General features: G+C 39.3%; 1 protein-coding gene across 2 annotated transcripts in view; it reads right to left on the reverse strand.

Moving 5' to 3' along the window:
- Positions 1-14,818, reverse strand: part of HSPE1 (heat shock protein family E (Hsp10) member 1) — a 39,906-nt gene that overhangs the window by 13,673 nt on the left and 11,415 nt on the right. The window contains exons 1-2 of one of the 2 annotated variants that reach the window (XM_027125089.1): positions 12,271-12,393; positions 8,744-8,806 (exon numbers count right to left, since the gene is read on the reverse strand). In XM_027125089.1, the coding sequence (XP_026980890.1) occupies positions 8,744-8,806; positions 12,271-12,330 (123 nt within the window). In that variant the 5' untranslated portion in view covers positions 12,331-12,393. Of the gene's footprint in view, positions 1-8,743; positions 8,807-12,270; positions 12,394-14,818 lie in introns of those variants that run through there. The other variant, XM_027125109.1, reaches the window with a different exon arrangement.

Consider the following 14,818-nt stretch of genomic DNA (forward strand, 5'->3'; position numbering starts at 1 on the left):
GCCTTACAGACAAGCAAAAGTTAAGAGAATTCAGCACCAACAAACCAGCTCTACAACAAATGCTAAAGGAACTTCTCTAAGTGGGAAATGCAAGAGAAGAAAAGGACCTACAAAAACAAACCCATAACAATTAAGAAAATGGTACAGGAACATACATATTGATAATTACCTTAAACGTGAATGGATTAAATGATCTAACCAAAAGACACAGGCTCACTGAATGGATACAAAAAAAAGACCCATATATATGCTGTCTACAAGAGACTCACTTCAGACCTAGGGACACATACAGACTGAAAGTGAAGGGATGGAAAAAGATATTCCATGCAAATAGAAATCAAACAAAGCTGGAATAGCAATACTCATATCAGATAAAATAGACTTTAAAATAAAGAATGTTACAAGAGACAAGGAACGACACTACATAATGATCAAGGGATCAACTTCAGAAGAAGATATAACAGTTATAAACATATATGCACCCAACATAGGAGCACCTTAATACATAATGCAACTGCTAACAGCTATAAAAGAGGAAATCGACAGTAACACAATAATAGTTGGGAACTTTAACACCTCACTTACACCAATGGACAGATCATGCAAACAGGAAATTAATATGGAAACACAAGCTTTAAGTGATACAATACACCAGATTTAACTGATATTTATAGGACATTCCATCCAAAAACAGCAGATTACATTTTCTTGTCAAGTGCACACAGAACATTCTCCAGGACAGATCACATCTTGGGTCACAAATCAAGCCTCGGTAAATTTAAGAAAATTCAAATCATATCAAGCATCTTTTCCAACCACAACGCTATGAGATTAGAAATCAATTACAGGGAAAAAAACTTAAAAAACTCAATACATGGAGGCTAAACAATACGTTACTAAATAACCAAGAGATCACTGAACAAATCAAAGAGGAAATCAGAAAATACCTAGAGACAAATTACAACGAAAACACGACGATCCAAAACCTATGGGATGCAGTAAAAGCAGTTCTAAGAGGGAAGTTTATAGCAATACAAGCCTACCTCAAGAAACAAGAAACATCTCAAACAAACAATCTAACCTTACACCTAAAGGAACTAGAGAAAGAAGAACAAACAAAACCCAAAGTTAGTAGAAGGAAAGAAATCACAAAGATCAGAGTAGAAATAAATGAAATAGAAACAAAGAAAACAATAGCAAAGATCAATAAAACTAAAAACTGGTTCCTTGAGATGATAAACAAAATTGATAAACCTTTAGTAAGACTCATCAAGAATAAGAGGGAGAGGACTCAAATCAATAAAATTAGAAATGAAAAAGGACAAGTTACAACAGACACCACAGAAATACAAAGCATCCTAAGAGACTACTACAAGCAACTCTATGCCAATTAAATGGACAACCTGGAAGGAATGGACAAATTTTTAGAAAGGTATAACCTTCTAAGACTGAACCAGGAAGAAACAGAAAATATAAACAGACCAATCACAAGTAATGAAATTGAAACTGTGCTTAAAAATCTTCCAACAAACAAAAGTCCAGGACCAGATGGCTTCACAGTGAACTCTATCAAACATTTAGAGAAGAGCTAACACCCATCCTTCTCAAACTCTTCCAAAAAATTGCAGAGGAAGGAAAACTTTCAAACTCATTCTATGAGGCCATCATCACCCTGATACCAAAACCAGACAAAGACACTACAAAAAAAGAAAATTACAGACCAATATCACTGATGAATATAGATGCAAAAATCCTCAACTAAATACTAGCAAACAGAATCCAACAACACTTAAAAAGGATCATACACCACGAGTGGGATTTATCCCAGGGATGCAAGGATTCTTCAGTATACGCAAATCAATTAGTATGATACACCATGAAATAAAAACCATATGATCATCTCAATAGATGCAGAAAAAGCTTTTGACAAAATTCAACACCCATTTATGATAAAAACTCTCCAGAAAGTGGGCATAGAGGGAACATACCTCAACATAATAAAGGCCACATAGGACAAACCCACAGCAAATGTCATTCTCAATGGTGAAAAACTGAAAGCATTTCCTCTACGATCGGGAACAAGACAAGGATGTCCACTCTTGCCACTATTATTCAACACAGTTTTTGAAGTCCAAGCCATGGCAATCAGAGAATTAAAAGAAATAAAAGGAATACAAGCTGGAAAACAAGAAGTAAAACTGTCACTGTTTGCTGATCACATGATACTATACATAGAGAATCCTAAAGATGCCACCAGAAAACTACTAGAGCTAATCAATGAATTTGGTAAAGTTGCAGGATACAAAATTAATACACAGAAATCTCTTACATTCCTATATACTAACAATGAAATATCAGAAAGAGAAATTAAGGCAACAATCCCATTCACCATTAGAACAAAAAGAATACAATATGTAGGAATAAAACCTACATAAGGAGGTAAAAGACCTGTACTTAGAAAACTGTAAGACACTGATAAAAGAAATCAAAGATGACACAAACAAAGAGATATACCATGTTCTTGGACTGGAAGAATCAATGTTGTGAAAATGACTATACTACCCAAAGCAATCTACAGATTCAATGCAATGCCTATCAGATTACCAATGGATTTTTTTACACAGCTAGAACATAAAATCTTAAAATTTGTATAGAGACACAAAAGACCCCGAATAGCCAAAGTGGTCTTGAGAGAAAAAAACCGAGCTGGATGTATCAGTCTCCGTGACTTCAGACTATACTACAAAGCTACAGTAATCAAGACAATATGATACTGGCACAAAAACAGAAATATAGATCAATGGAACAGGATTGAAAGCCCAGAGATAAACCCACGCACCTATGGTCAACTAATCTATGACAAAGGAGGCAAGGATATACAATAGAGAAAAGACAGCCTCTTCAATAAGTGGTGCTGGGAAAACTGGATGGCTACATGTAAAAGAATGAAATTAGAACACTCCCTAACACCATACACAAAAATAAAATCAAAATGGATTAGAAACCTAAATGTTAAGACCGGACACTATAAAACTCTTAGAGGAAAACATAGGAAGCACACTGACATATATCACAGCAAGATCTTTTTTGATCCACCTCCTAGAGTAATGGAAATAAAAACAAAAACAAATGAGACAAAAAAAAAAAAAATGAGACCTAATGAAACTTAAAAGCTTTTGCAAAGCAAAGTATACTACAAACAAGACAAAAAAACAACCCTCAGAAGGGGGAAAAATATTTGCAAATGAATCAATGGACAAAGGATTAATCTCCAAAATATATAAACAGCTCATGCAGCTCAACATTAAAAAAACAAACAACCCAATCAAAAAATGGGCAGAAGACCTAAATAGACATTTCTCCAAACAAGACATGCAGATGGCCAAGAAGCACATGAAAACCTGCTCAACATCACTAATCATTAGAGAAATACAAATCAAAGCTACAATGAGGTATCACCTCACACCAGTTAGAATGGGCACCATCAGAAAATCTACAAACAACAAATGTTGCAGAGGGTGTGGAGAAAAGAGAACCCTCTTGCACTGCTGGTGGGAATGTAAATTGATACAGCCACTATGGAGAACAGTATGGAGGTTCCTTAAAAAACTAAAAACAGAATTATCATATGATCCAGCAATCCCACTACTGGGCATATACCCAGAGAAAACCATAATTCAAAGACACATGCACCCCAATGTTCATTGCAGCACTATTTACAATAGCCAGGTCATGGAAGGAACCTAAATGCCCATCGACAGACAAATGGATAAAGAAGATATGGTACATATATACAATGGAATATTACTCAGCCATAAAAAGGAATGAAATTCGGTCATTTGTAGAGATGTGGATGGATCTAGAGACTGTCATACAGAGTGAAGTAAATCAGAAAGAGAAAAACAAATGTCGTATATTAACGCATATATGTGGAACCTAGAAAAATGGTACAGATGAACCAGTATGCAGGGCAGAATCAGAGACACAGATGTAGAGAACAAACGTATGGACACCAAGGGGGGAAAGTGGCAGGGGGGTTCATTGTGGTGGGATGAATTGGGAGATTGGGATTGACATATAACACTAATATGTATAAAATAGATAACTAATAAGAATCTGCTGTACAAAAAAATAAATAAAATTAAATTTAAAAAAAAATTAAAGCTAAGGAGAATTCCTAGCCAGCAGACGGCTCTAAAAGAACTGCTAAAGGAAGTTCTTTAGTTAGAAGGAAAAAAAAAAAAATAATACCAGAAAGAAACTTAGACTATCAGGAGCAACAGCAATTATATTAATATCTGGGTATAAATATATATTAGACCATTCTTCTCTTGATCTTTAAAATATGTTTGGCAGATGAAAGCAAAAAATATAATATTGTCTGGTGGGGTCTTCAATGTATGTAGATGTAATATAGATAACTAAAGCATGAAGGGGAGAGTAAAATGGTCCAAATGATGACAGTATCTACATTTCAATTGAAGCAGTAAAATATTGACTCTAAATAGACTGAAGAGTTAAGCATGAACTTAGTAATCTCTAGAGCAATCATCAAAAAAATTATATGAGATACAATCAAAATTAGAATAAATTAAAAAAAATTAGAATAAATTAAAATAGAATACTAAAAATGCTCAAATAACCCTTAAAAAGGCAGAAAAAGGAAATAGAAAAAAAAGAGGAAACTAAAAACAAGTAATAAAATGGTAATTCTAAATCTAAACATATCTATCAATAACCATATTCACATTAAATGGCCTAAATATACCAGTTAAAAGACAAGGTCTGTCAGAAAGAACAAAGAAATATGACCCAACTATACTGTTTATGAGAAACTTACTTCAAATATAATGATATAAGTAGGTTAAAAGTAAAAGGATAAATTTGATAATGACACTGTTTCCTGATAATAAAGGAACTGCATCAGAAAAAAAAAAAAAAGTAAAAGGATGGAAAAAAATATATACCATACAAACACGAATCAAAAGAAAGCTGCAAGGAATGAAAGGTAGTTCAACATTTAAAAAAAAAAATTAACCAATGTAATACACTTCATTAATATACAGAGGAAAAAACACAAGCGTATCAATTAATGCAGAAGTCATCTGACAAAATCCAACACCCTTCACGACAAAAACAGAAAACTAGGTATATGAGAGAACTTCCTCAATATGATGAAGGGCATTTTGAAAAACCCACAGGTATGATGTTACTCATACTCAATGGTGAAAGACTGAAAGGTTTCCCTCTGAAATCAGAAATAAGGGGGCTTTCCTGGTGGCGCAGTGGTCAAGAGTCTGCCTGCCAATGCAGGGGACACAGGTTCGTGCTCCGGTCCGGGAAGATCCCACATGCCGTGGAGCGGCTGGGCCCGTGAGCCATGGCCGCTGAGCCTGCGCGTCTGGAGCCTGTGCTCCGCAACGGGAGAGGCCACAGCAGTGAGAGGCCCGCGTACCACAAAAAAAAAAAAAAAAAAATCAGAAATATGGGAATTCCCTGATGGCCCAATGGTTAGGACTCTGTGCTTTCACTGCCAACGGCCTGGGTTCAATCCTTGGTCGGGGAACTAAGATCCTGCAAGCCACACAGAATGGCCCCCCGCCAAAAAAAAATCATAAATGAGACAAGGATGCCTGTTTTCACCACTGCTATTCAATACTGTACTTAAATTCCAGCGAGAACAATTAGACAGTAAATAAATGAATAAAAGGCACAGATGACATGATCCTATATAGAGAAATCCCAAAGAATCCACAGGAAAGCTCATAAAGCAAAGAAATGAATTCAGTGAAGTAGTAGGATACAAGATCAAAATACAAAAATCAGTTGTGTTTCTATACACCTTCAATGAACAATTCAAAAAGAAAATTAAGAAAGGAACTCCTGGGCTTCCCTGGTGGCGAAGTGGTTGAGAATCTGCCTGCCAATGCAGGGGACACGGGTTCGAGCCCTGGTCTGGGAAGATCCCACATGCCACGGAGCAACTGTGCCCGTGAGCCGCAACTACTGAGCCTGCGCGTCTGGAGCCTGTGCTCCGCAACAAGAGAGGCCGCAATAGTGAGAGGCCCACGCACCGCGATGAAGAGTGGCCCCCGCTTGCCACAACTAGAGAAAGCCCTCGCACAGAAATGAAGACCCAACACAGCCAGAAAAATAAATAAATAAACAAATGTGGGGTTTAAAACAAAAAAAGAATTTAAAAAAATGAATCAAAAAAAAAAAAAAAGAAAGGAACTCCTATATATTGATATATCTACATCTAAATATAACTAAATCACCTTGCTGTACACCTGAAACATTGCAAATCAACTCTACTTCAATAAAAAATGATAATAAAAATTAGAAAAAAAAAGAAAGAAACTCCATCTACAACAGTATCTGAAAGAATAAAATACCTAGGAATAAGTTTAAATCAGGAGATTAAATACTTGCATACTGAAAACTTCAAAACTTGCATAACCTAAAGCAATCTACAGATTCTGTGCAATCTCTATCAAAATTCCAACAATCTTTTTTGTAGAAATGGAAAAGGTGATTCTCACATTTATATGTAATTGCAACGGGCACCAAATAGCCAAAATAATCTTGAAAAGAAAACACAAGTTGGGGGCTTCCCTGGTGGCGCAGTGGTTGAGAATCGGCCTGCCAATGCAGGGGACAAGGGTTCAATCCCTGGTCCGGGAAGATCCCAAATGCCGTGGAGCAACTAAGCGCATGCGCCACATCTACTGAGCCTGCACTCTAGAACCAGGAGCCACAACTACCGAAGCCTGCGCACCTAGAGCCCGTGCTCTGCAAGAAGAGAAGCCACTGCAATGAGAAGACTGTGCACTGCAAGGAAGAGTAGCCCCCGCTCACTGCATCTAGAGAAAGCCCAAGCGCAACAACAAAGACCCAACGCAGCCAAAAATAAATAAATTTAAAAGAAAAAAGAAGAAAACATAAGTTGGAGGATACAGACCTACCAATTTCAAGACTTACTACAAAGCTATAGTAGTCGAAATAGTGTGGTACTGGGAATTCGTTGGTGGTTCAGTGGTTAGGACTCTGAGCTTCCACTGCAGGGGGCACGGGTTCAATTCCTGGTTTGGGGAACTAAGATTCCCCCACGCTGTGTGGCCAAAAAACAACAACAAAACAGTGTGGTACTGACATAAGGATACACATATAAACCAATGGAACTGAATAGAGGAACTAGAAATAAACCCTCACATATACAGTCCAATGATTTTTGACAAGGGTACCAAAACCATTCAACGTGGAAAGGTTAGTCATTTTAACCATTTTTAAGTGTACGGTTCTGTGGCTTACTTGCATTCACAATGTTGTGCAACCAAAGAAAAGCCCTGGACCTGACGGCTTCACTGGTGAATTTTACTAAATATTTAAAGAACTAACATCAATCCTTCTCAAACTCTTCCAAAAAATTGAAGAGAAGGGAATACTTCCTAACTCCACTACAGCAGCATTCCTAATACGAAAGCCAGACAAAGATACTCTAAGAAAACTAGAAACCAATATCCCTTATGAACACTGATGCAAAAATCCTAGCAAACCAAATTCAGCAGCAAATTAAAATTATACACCATGACCAAATGGGATTTATTCCTAGAATGCAAGGATGGTTCAACATACAAAAATTGATCAATATAATATACCATGTTAACAGAATGAAGGGAAAAAAAATACACAATTATCTCAGTTGGTACAGAAAAAGCATTTGACAAAATTCAACACCTTTTTATGATAACAACACTCGACAAACCAGAAATAAGAAGAAATTAACTCAACATAATGAAGGCCAAATATGAAAAACCTACAGCAAACATCATACTCAACATGGAAGACTGAAAGCTTTCTGTTAAGATCAGGCACAAGATAAGGAAGCCTGCTGTTGCCACGTCTATTCAAAATACTACTGCAAATTCCAGCCAGAGCAATTAGGCAAGAAAAAGAAATAAAAGGCATCCAGACTAGAAAAGAAGTAAATTTAGTTGTTTGCACATGAAAAAATCTCATATGTAGAAAACCCAAAAGATTACACAAAAAAATCGTTAGGACTAATAAACAAATTCAACGAAGTATCAGGACAAAACTCTACTTTTAAAGGGAAAAATATGTGCACATTTTTCCTCTTAATTTTTGCCAATTTCCAGGCATAGAGCTCCAGGTTTATAATTCTGTATCCTCCACAAGGCCTATCTCTTTGCTAGCCCATTAAATATTTGCTGATTGAACAATACATTCTTTTTTAAAATAAATTTATTTATTTATTTATTTATGGCTGTGTTGGGTCTTCATTGCTGTGCATGGGCTTCCTCTAGTTGCAGTGAGTGGGGGCTACTCTTTGATGCAGTGCGCAGGCTTCTCATTGCAGTGGCTTCTTGTGTTGTGGGGCACTGGCTCTAGGCATGTGGACTTCAGTAGTTGTGGCTTGCGGGCTGTACAGTGCAGGCTCAGCAGTTGTGGCGCACAGGCTTAGTTGCTCTGCGGCATGTGGGATCTTCCCAGACCAGGACTTGAACCCTTGTCCCCTGCATTGGCAGGCAGATTCTTAACCACTGTGCCACCAGGGAAGCCCTAATATGCCATCTTAAAATGAGGTTTGATAAAAGTTTCAAACAGGTATCCCATTAATTCCATGGATTCTGGTTTGTGCTAAAAGTTACAGGAATATTTAACTATGCCAAAAGAAATAAAATGCTTAGGTTATTAGAGTTGCAAAAGTAGCTATTGTTATTACCTGCTGAACAGCTAGTGTACTGTCCATTTCATCAAAGGATTCATCAGGCCAATTATAGAAATCCTATAAAAAAAATTTCATGATTAAAGCACGTACAAAGTTACAAAGAAGATGCAATACTATTATGATTAATTTCAATTCTTAATAAAGATCCGAAGTTATACCAGAGAAGAAAAGCCCTCATACGGTAAACAATGTGATTATTAGTGAATAAGTTAAAGGAATTTTATTCAATGTTTTAAATGAACACCAAGATTTTATTTAATTGAACTATAAGCTATACTTTTTTCAGTCACAAATCCCTCAAATATGGCTCCCATAAACCTCTCATGTATTACTTAATTGATAAGCCTATCACTTTTTTGTTTGATAGTTAAATATTTTTCTAAATGTTATACTGAAAAAAAACAATCTCCAGGCAGTAAAAAACTGAATCAGTTTTTACCCAAAGAGAATAGCTAGAGTTAGTAGTAGTTACTACTCCATAAATATTATTTAAGACAGATATTATAAATTCCAATTCCAAATGGTGTTTTAAATTTCTAAATCAAAATATGAGCTCCATCAAAAAGCAGTCATCTAAACAGAACAACCTTCTCTTAAGGGGAATATTTCTGTGGATCACTTTGCACTGGTTCTGAATTTCTCTATAGATAGTTCAGTTCATAGACATTCCCCTAAGTGGTTAAGAACCTTTCCATTTGACTGCTGAAATATATCCCTTGTAGGTGCGCATTGTCCAACGCATTGTAGGTACTCAATAAATGTCTGAGAAAAGGTAGTAGTAAACCAACAATCCATAACCCTGTATCGATCAACATGGATTAAGTCTCCAAAGGCCATGAGCAAAAATTGGAGCAAGCTGCAGAATACAGTGCATGATACCACATAAATAAAAGTTTAAGAAAGTGCAAAACATACTTATGAATATAATGCATATATAATAAAAGTATAAAGGAAAAAAAAGGAATGATAATCACCATTACTGGCTGGGAGTGGGCAGAAGACAGAATATCACAATACAGAGGGATTTAACTATATTAGTAATGTCCTAGTTCTTAGAGTAGGTGATGGGTATGGTACACCTTTTTAAGTGTCTTAAGCATTTCATATCTTTTTTTAAATAGTTGCCTTATCTGAATGAAAATGAACTTTATTTTAAAATGTCAAGAAATAAAAACAACTTTCTGGAAATTGTTCTAGGATGTCTTTTCCTAGACATCATCTACATATCACCAGAAAGTAGTTTTTAAATTCTTCCTTTCTGATTTGTAGTGAAAACTGTTTCTATCAATACGTTTTGCCTATTCTTTCGTTTAAAAAAAAAGAAAAGATAGTTTGTAGAATATTTTGTTTTTAAAATATTAGAAAACACATATAGTGGTACACAGAAAAGATGTAAAAAAGTTAATTGGAAATTAAATGCTTTGCCTCATCATAACTGTGATATACTTTAAACACTTAAAAGAGGAGCCAAGGGACTTCCCTGGTGGCACACTGGTTAAGACTCCACGCTTCCAGTGCAGGGGGCCTGGGTTCAATCCCTGGTCAGGGAACTAGATCCCACATGCATGCCGTAACTAAGAATTCACATGCCACAACTAAGGAGCCAGCGAGCCGCAACTAAGGAGCTTGCCTGCCACAACTAACACCTGGCACAACCAAATAAATAAATAAATATTCTAAAAAAACCCCCAAAAACAGGAGACAAAAATCCAGCCTAATGAACATTCTCATCTAATTCAGTTAAACGTTTACTGAAAACCAACTTTGTGCTTATAACCCAATCTAACCGATTAAAAAAAAAAAGGAGGAAGATACTCTACCTACTCTATTATAGTTTTAAATAAATCATTTTAGAATAGACCCCTTTCACTGAAGGAAATCAGTGTGATAGACAAGGGATATGACAGAATGCTGCTTAAATAGTCCTTTTTTTAAAAAATCTTAACCTTTTCTAATACATTTTATTTAACAACCTTGATCTATGACCATCTGGAAAAAAGCAAAGGAGTTTTCTTATAGGTGACTTACTCATAACAACACAGCAAACAGGTGTGTTACAATATTGAGTTAAAATCTATGATTCTCTAACCTTTCAAAATTAAGAACTTTTGAATAAGTAAAAATGGATGATTCTCAGAATGTGAGTACAAAAGTCCATTTCTGAATTTAAAAACATAAAAGTTGATCACTTAAAAGAATCAGAAATAATGCTGTCACAGAAAAAGAATTAAAGGTATCTGAGAAAAGATCATTTATAAAGAAAGAAAGTTTAGAAACAGTAAAAGCATAAATAATATATAAATTCCATGTAGTATGACCACAAAATTGCCAGTAGAACTGACACATGTGACTTTATAAAAAAAGGCTTCCCAACTAAACTCTAAAATTCAGTACTAGAAGCAACTTGTTAAAAAGAAAAGGTCACTAATGAACTAAGAATCGAATCTGGAGACTGGGCAACCTTGAGCAAATGCAGTCTAATCTCTGGGCTTCAGTTTCCTTTTCCGTAACATGCATCTAGGAAGCTGTCTGGATCTAAAAGTTCCCTTTGAAAGAACTCCCCTTCCAAAATTCTGTGCAAGATATTAAAATGTATTCTCTAGCATACTGTCATAGCTCTACGGTTGTTTCTGGTTTCCTCCCCCTCCGTCTCTTTTTCTTTAAAATTACATTTTTAACACATCTCTTCCGATTTTGGAGTCTGTACTCAATCGCAAGGCATTTTACCTGGCAGATTAATCAGATGAGGTCTACTTGATTTTTTTAAGAATGTGAAGCATCCCGTCTTTGGCAAATCGCAAGAATCAATACTGAAATAAGCACCAATTCACCCCAAGTACTACCCTACTAAAAGGTGATAAAATTATAATAAGTTCATTCCCTATGCTTCACATATAGTAACAAGGAAATTCACAAGGAATGGCATCTAACAAGTCCCAGCCTGATGATGAAAACTTGCTGGACCAGAGAACAGCTACGGAAAGAAGTGGTCAATGGCAAACAGCAGGAGGAGGAGGATAAAGTAAATTATCGACTCCCGGATCCGGCTAGACAAGCTGGATGGCAGAAGTCGGGCACGTCACAGGCCAGGTACGAAATGGAAACCAGGACGAGGTAGGCTGTTGTTTACCCCTCCCACCCTGGCAGCCCCGACCCTCACGGAACCCCAGGGGTCTCCACCCGGCCGGCCGCGCCCCTCCCCGAAGCTGGTCACTGGGGATCAGGGGAGAAGCGAGGACAAGCAGTCACTGCTGACAGGCTCCCAGTCCCGGGCCTCGGCGGCCCCCACGCGCCCCTCACGCCCACCGTCCAATCGGAGCTCCGCAGGCCTCGCGGGCCGCCGCCGCCTCAGCCAAACCGAGGGGCTGAGGCTCCGGAAGAGCAGGCCGGGCACCAGTGCCCCTGCCCGCCCGCCTGTCGCCGCGGCCCAACCTCCTCGCAGAAGCATCCACCTTCCAGGTGCGGCGCAGCTCGGCACCAAAAGTCCCCTCTCCCCTCCACCAGAGGTGCAGAGATAGTACCTGGGCCTTGGTGCCCGGCCTGTTCCGCCTCAGCACTGCCGTCCCCTCCGCCATGACCATAGTGCCAGAGTCTGGGCGGCTGGAGTCGGTACCCGGATGTAGGGGACGGCTGCCTGCGCGGGGGGCGGGGCGGAGCGGCGCTCTAGGTCCGGGAGAGGGGGAGGGGCGACGGCTGACGGCACAGCCGCAGCCTGCGCGGGGCAGGTTGGGAGGAACCCGAGGAGGCCGGGAAAGGACCGGCGGGCGGAGGGAGGGGCACTGGAGAAGGAATATCCGACGACTCAATGGCGGCAATGTGGCGGGAGGCAAAGACCACGCCGCGGAGGCCGGGAGTGGCTGCGAGGGAGTTCGCAGGCCAACGCAGAGAGCCGCTGCGGGAATGCGCAAGTTCGGCGTAACGCGTTGGTGCATCTTCTTGGGCTTAACTTTAACGTTGGTTAACGTTGGAAAGACAGAGTTTGCACGATGGCGACCGTTTCAGTAAACTCTTGTGCGAGCAAATACCTAGAGAAGCGTAATTCTGTCCCGAAATCTGCCTAGGCGTGCAAAGTGGGAAACAGGCTAGCAGTCTGGGAGAATTCCACAGACCCGGCATGAAATCGACCCAATTTCAAATCAGACTCGGGCTTAAGAGTGTGAAATGATATTTCCGCTATCCACTAACTTCAAAACCAAGGGCTTTTCAGTATCAAGTTTGTTTGTGTTGATAAGAGACCCAGATGCCAATTATCTGAGATAGAGTGGACATCTGGTATTGTGTGTCAAGCAAACAAAATTAGCTTGTAAATTTTGCAAGTCAGAAGCAGGAGGAGAAAATGAATGCCCCTTGATAGACAGTGGGAGTTGTGCATCTTACAGGATTTCAGATTTTCTTTGTTGCAAGTTTTAAGTGTTCTCTTAAGTCATGAAATCACAGTAGCATTGGCAAACTTTTTTTTTGTTCCTGCTTGGAAACCTTAAATCTTTGATTTGGGATGAGGGAGGCTGTAGGTTACCAGATGCGAAGATAGTTAAAAGAGTAAACAGTGTATATACAGTAGGGTGATTTCCAAGAGAGGAAAACATCAGGTATCCCATCAAGTACACATAAAGGTGTATTGAGAATGCTGAGAGATGTAGCAGAGGCTCCAAAGACGGAAGGGAGGAGTGGAGGACAGGTTGGTTAAAATGAGTGAGTGCAAAGCTGAATAACTCATGACTTGGAATTTTGTTCAAAAGCATTTAACAACGGGAAGTCTGTTTGCCTTTGAGTAAGATTCTTTCTATCGGGAAGATGTAGAGACTGGTAACTTTTTTTTTTTTTTTTGGCCTGCGTTTGGTCTTCATTGCTGGGCGCGGGCTTTCTCTAGTTGCAGCGAGCAGAGGCTACTCTTTGTTGTGGTGCGCTGGCTTCTCATTGCAGTGGCTTTTCTTGTTGCGGAGCACAGGCTCTGGGTGCGCGGGCTTAAGTAGTTGTGGCACCCGGGCTCAGTATTTGTGGCTCGCAGGCTCTAGAGCGCAGGCTCAGTAGTTGTGGTGCACGGGCTTAGTTGCTCCGCGGCATGTGGGATCTTCCCGGACCAGGGCTTGAACCCGTGTCCCCAGCATTGGCAGGAGGATTCTTTTTTTGTTTGTTTGTTTTGGGGTACGCGGGCCTCTCCCTGCTGCGGCCTCTCCCACTGCGGAGCACAGGCTCCGGACGCGCAGGCTCAGTGGCCATGGCTCACGGGCCCAGCCGCACCGCGGCACGTGAGATCCTCGCGGACCGGGGCACGAAGCAGTGCCCCCCTGCATCGGCAGATGGACTCTCAACCACTGCGCCACCAGGGAAGCTCAGGAGGATTCTTAACCACTGCGCCACCAGGGAAGCCCCAAGACTGGTAACTTTTCAAGAGCAAGGACAATTCCATCACTACCTCATAGACAGCAAAAAATTTATTCATTCAACGAGTATTTATTAAGCCCCAGTACGTGTTTGGCACTGAGGTAAAAGTATGAAAAGGCGGCATCCTTAACCATAAGTTGCCTAGAGTCTAGTATTGGAGACAGCCGTGCAAATCACCAATTCCCTTACTAAATATAGTGAGGATCTAAGGCAAGCGGCACCTAAATACTGCCTCCCTAAGAGAGATAAGGGTGGGTCTGTAGAGAGCAGAGTCTTAGGTCTGGACAACCTCGCCTCATTTACTCCAAGGATTCAGTTAACATTTCCCAGATTGTGTGGTAGTCCCCGAGCTGTAAATATCAGTTACCTATAGTTGAAGGGGCTCATCTTAATGTTCTCTTAAGTCCAGATTTAATAATACTTAAGTAATACTGTTTCAGCCCATCTGAAAAGAACAAAAGAAAAAGTGAATAAGTAGATGTTAAATTAAGGAACAAAATACGTATTCATCTCTTTGAAAAGTCTAATCAAGTTACATTGTGATGTCAATTCTGGCCTTGTTCACAGGAAGAACCTTTTTCTTTAAGGCTGAAATGTTTCTAGCTCATAACCTTCACATTTTAATTCCTCTATCAGTCTGCAGATTATGACCTCCAAGCAAAAAGTTTTATAACCATGATTAAT

This window comes from Aethalodelphis obliquidens, unplaced genomic scaffold, assembly GCF_003676395.1.
Source record: "Aethalodelphis obliquidens isolate GAN/ISIS:26980383/991018 unplaced genomic scaffold, ASM367639v1 scaffold2, whole genome shotgun sequence".
Taxonomy (NCBI): Eukaryota; Metazoa; Chordata; class Mammalia; order Artiodactyla; family Delphinidae; genus Aethalodelphis; species Aethalodelphis obliquidens.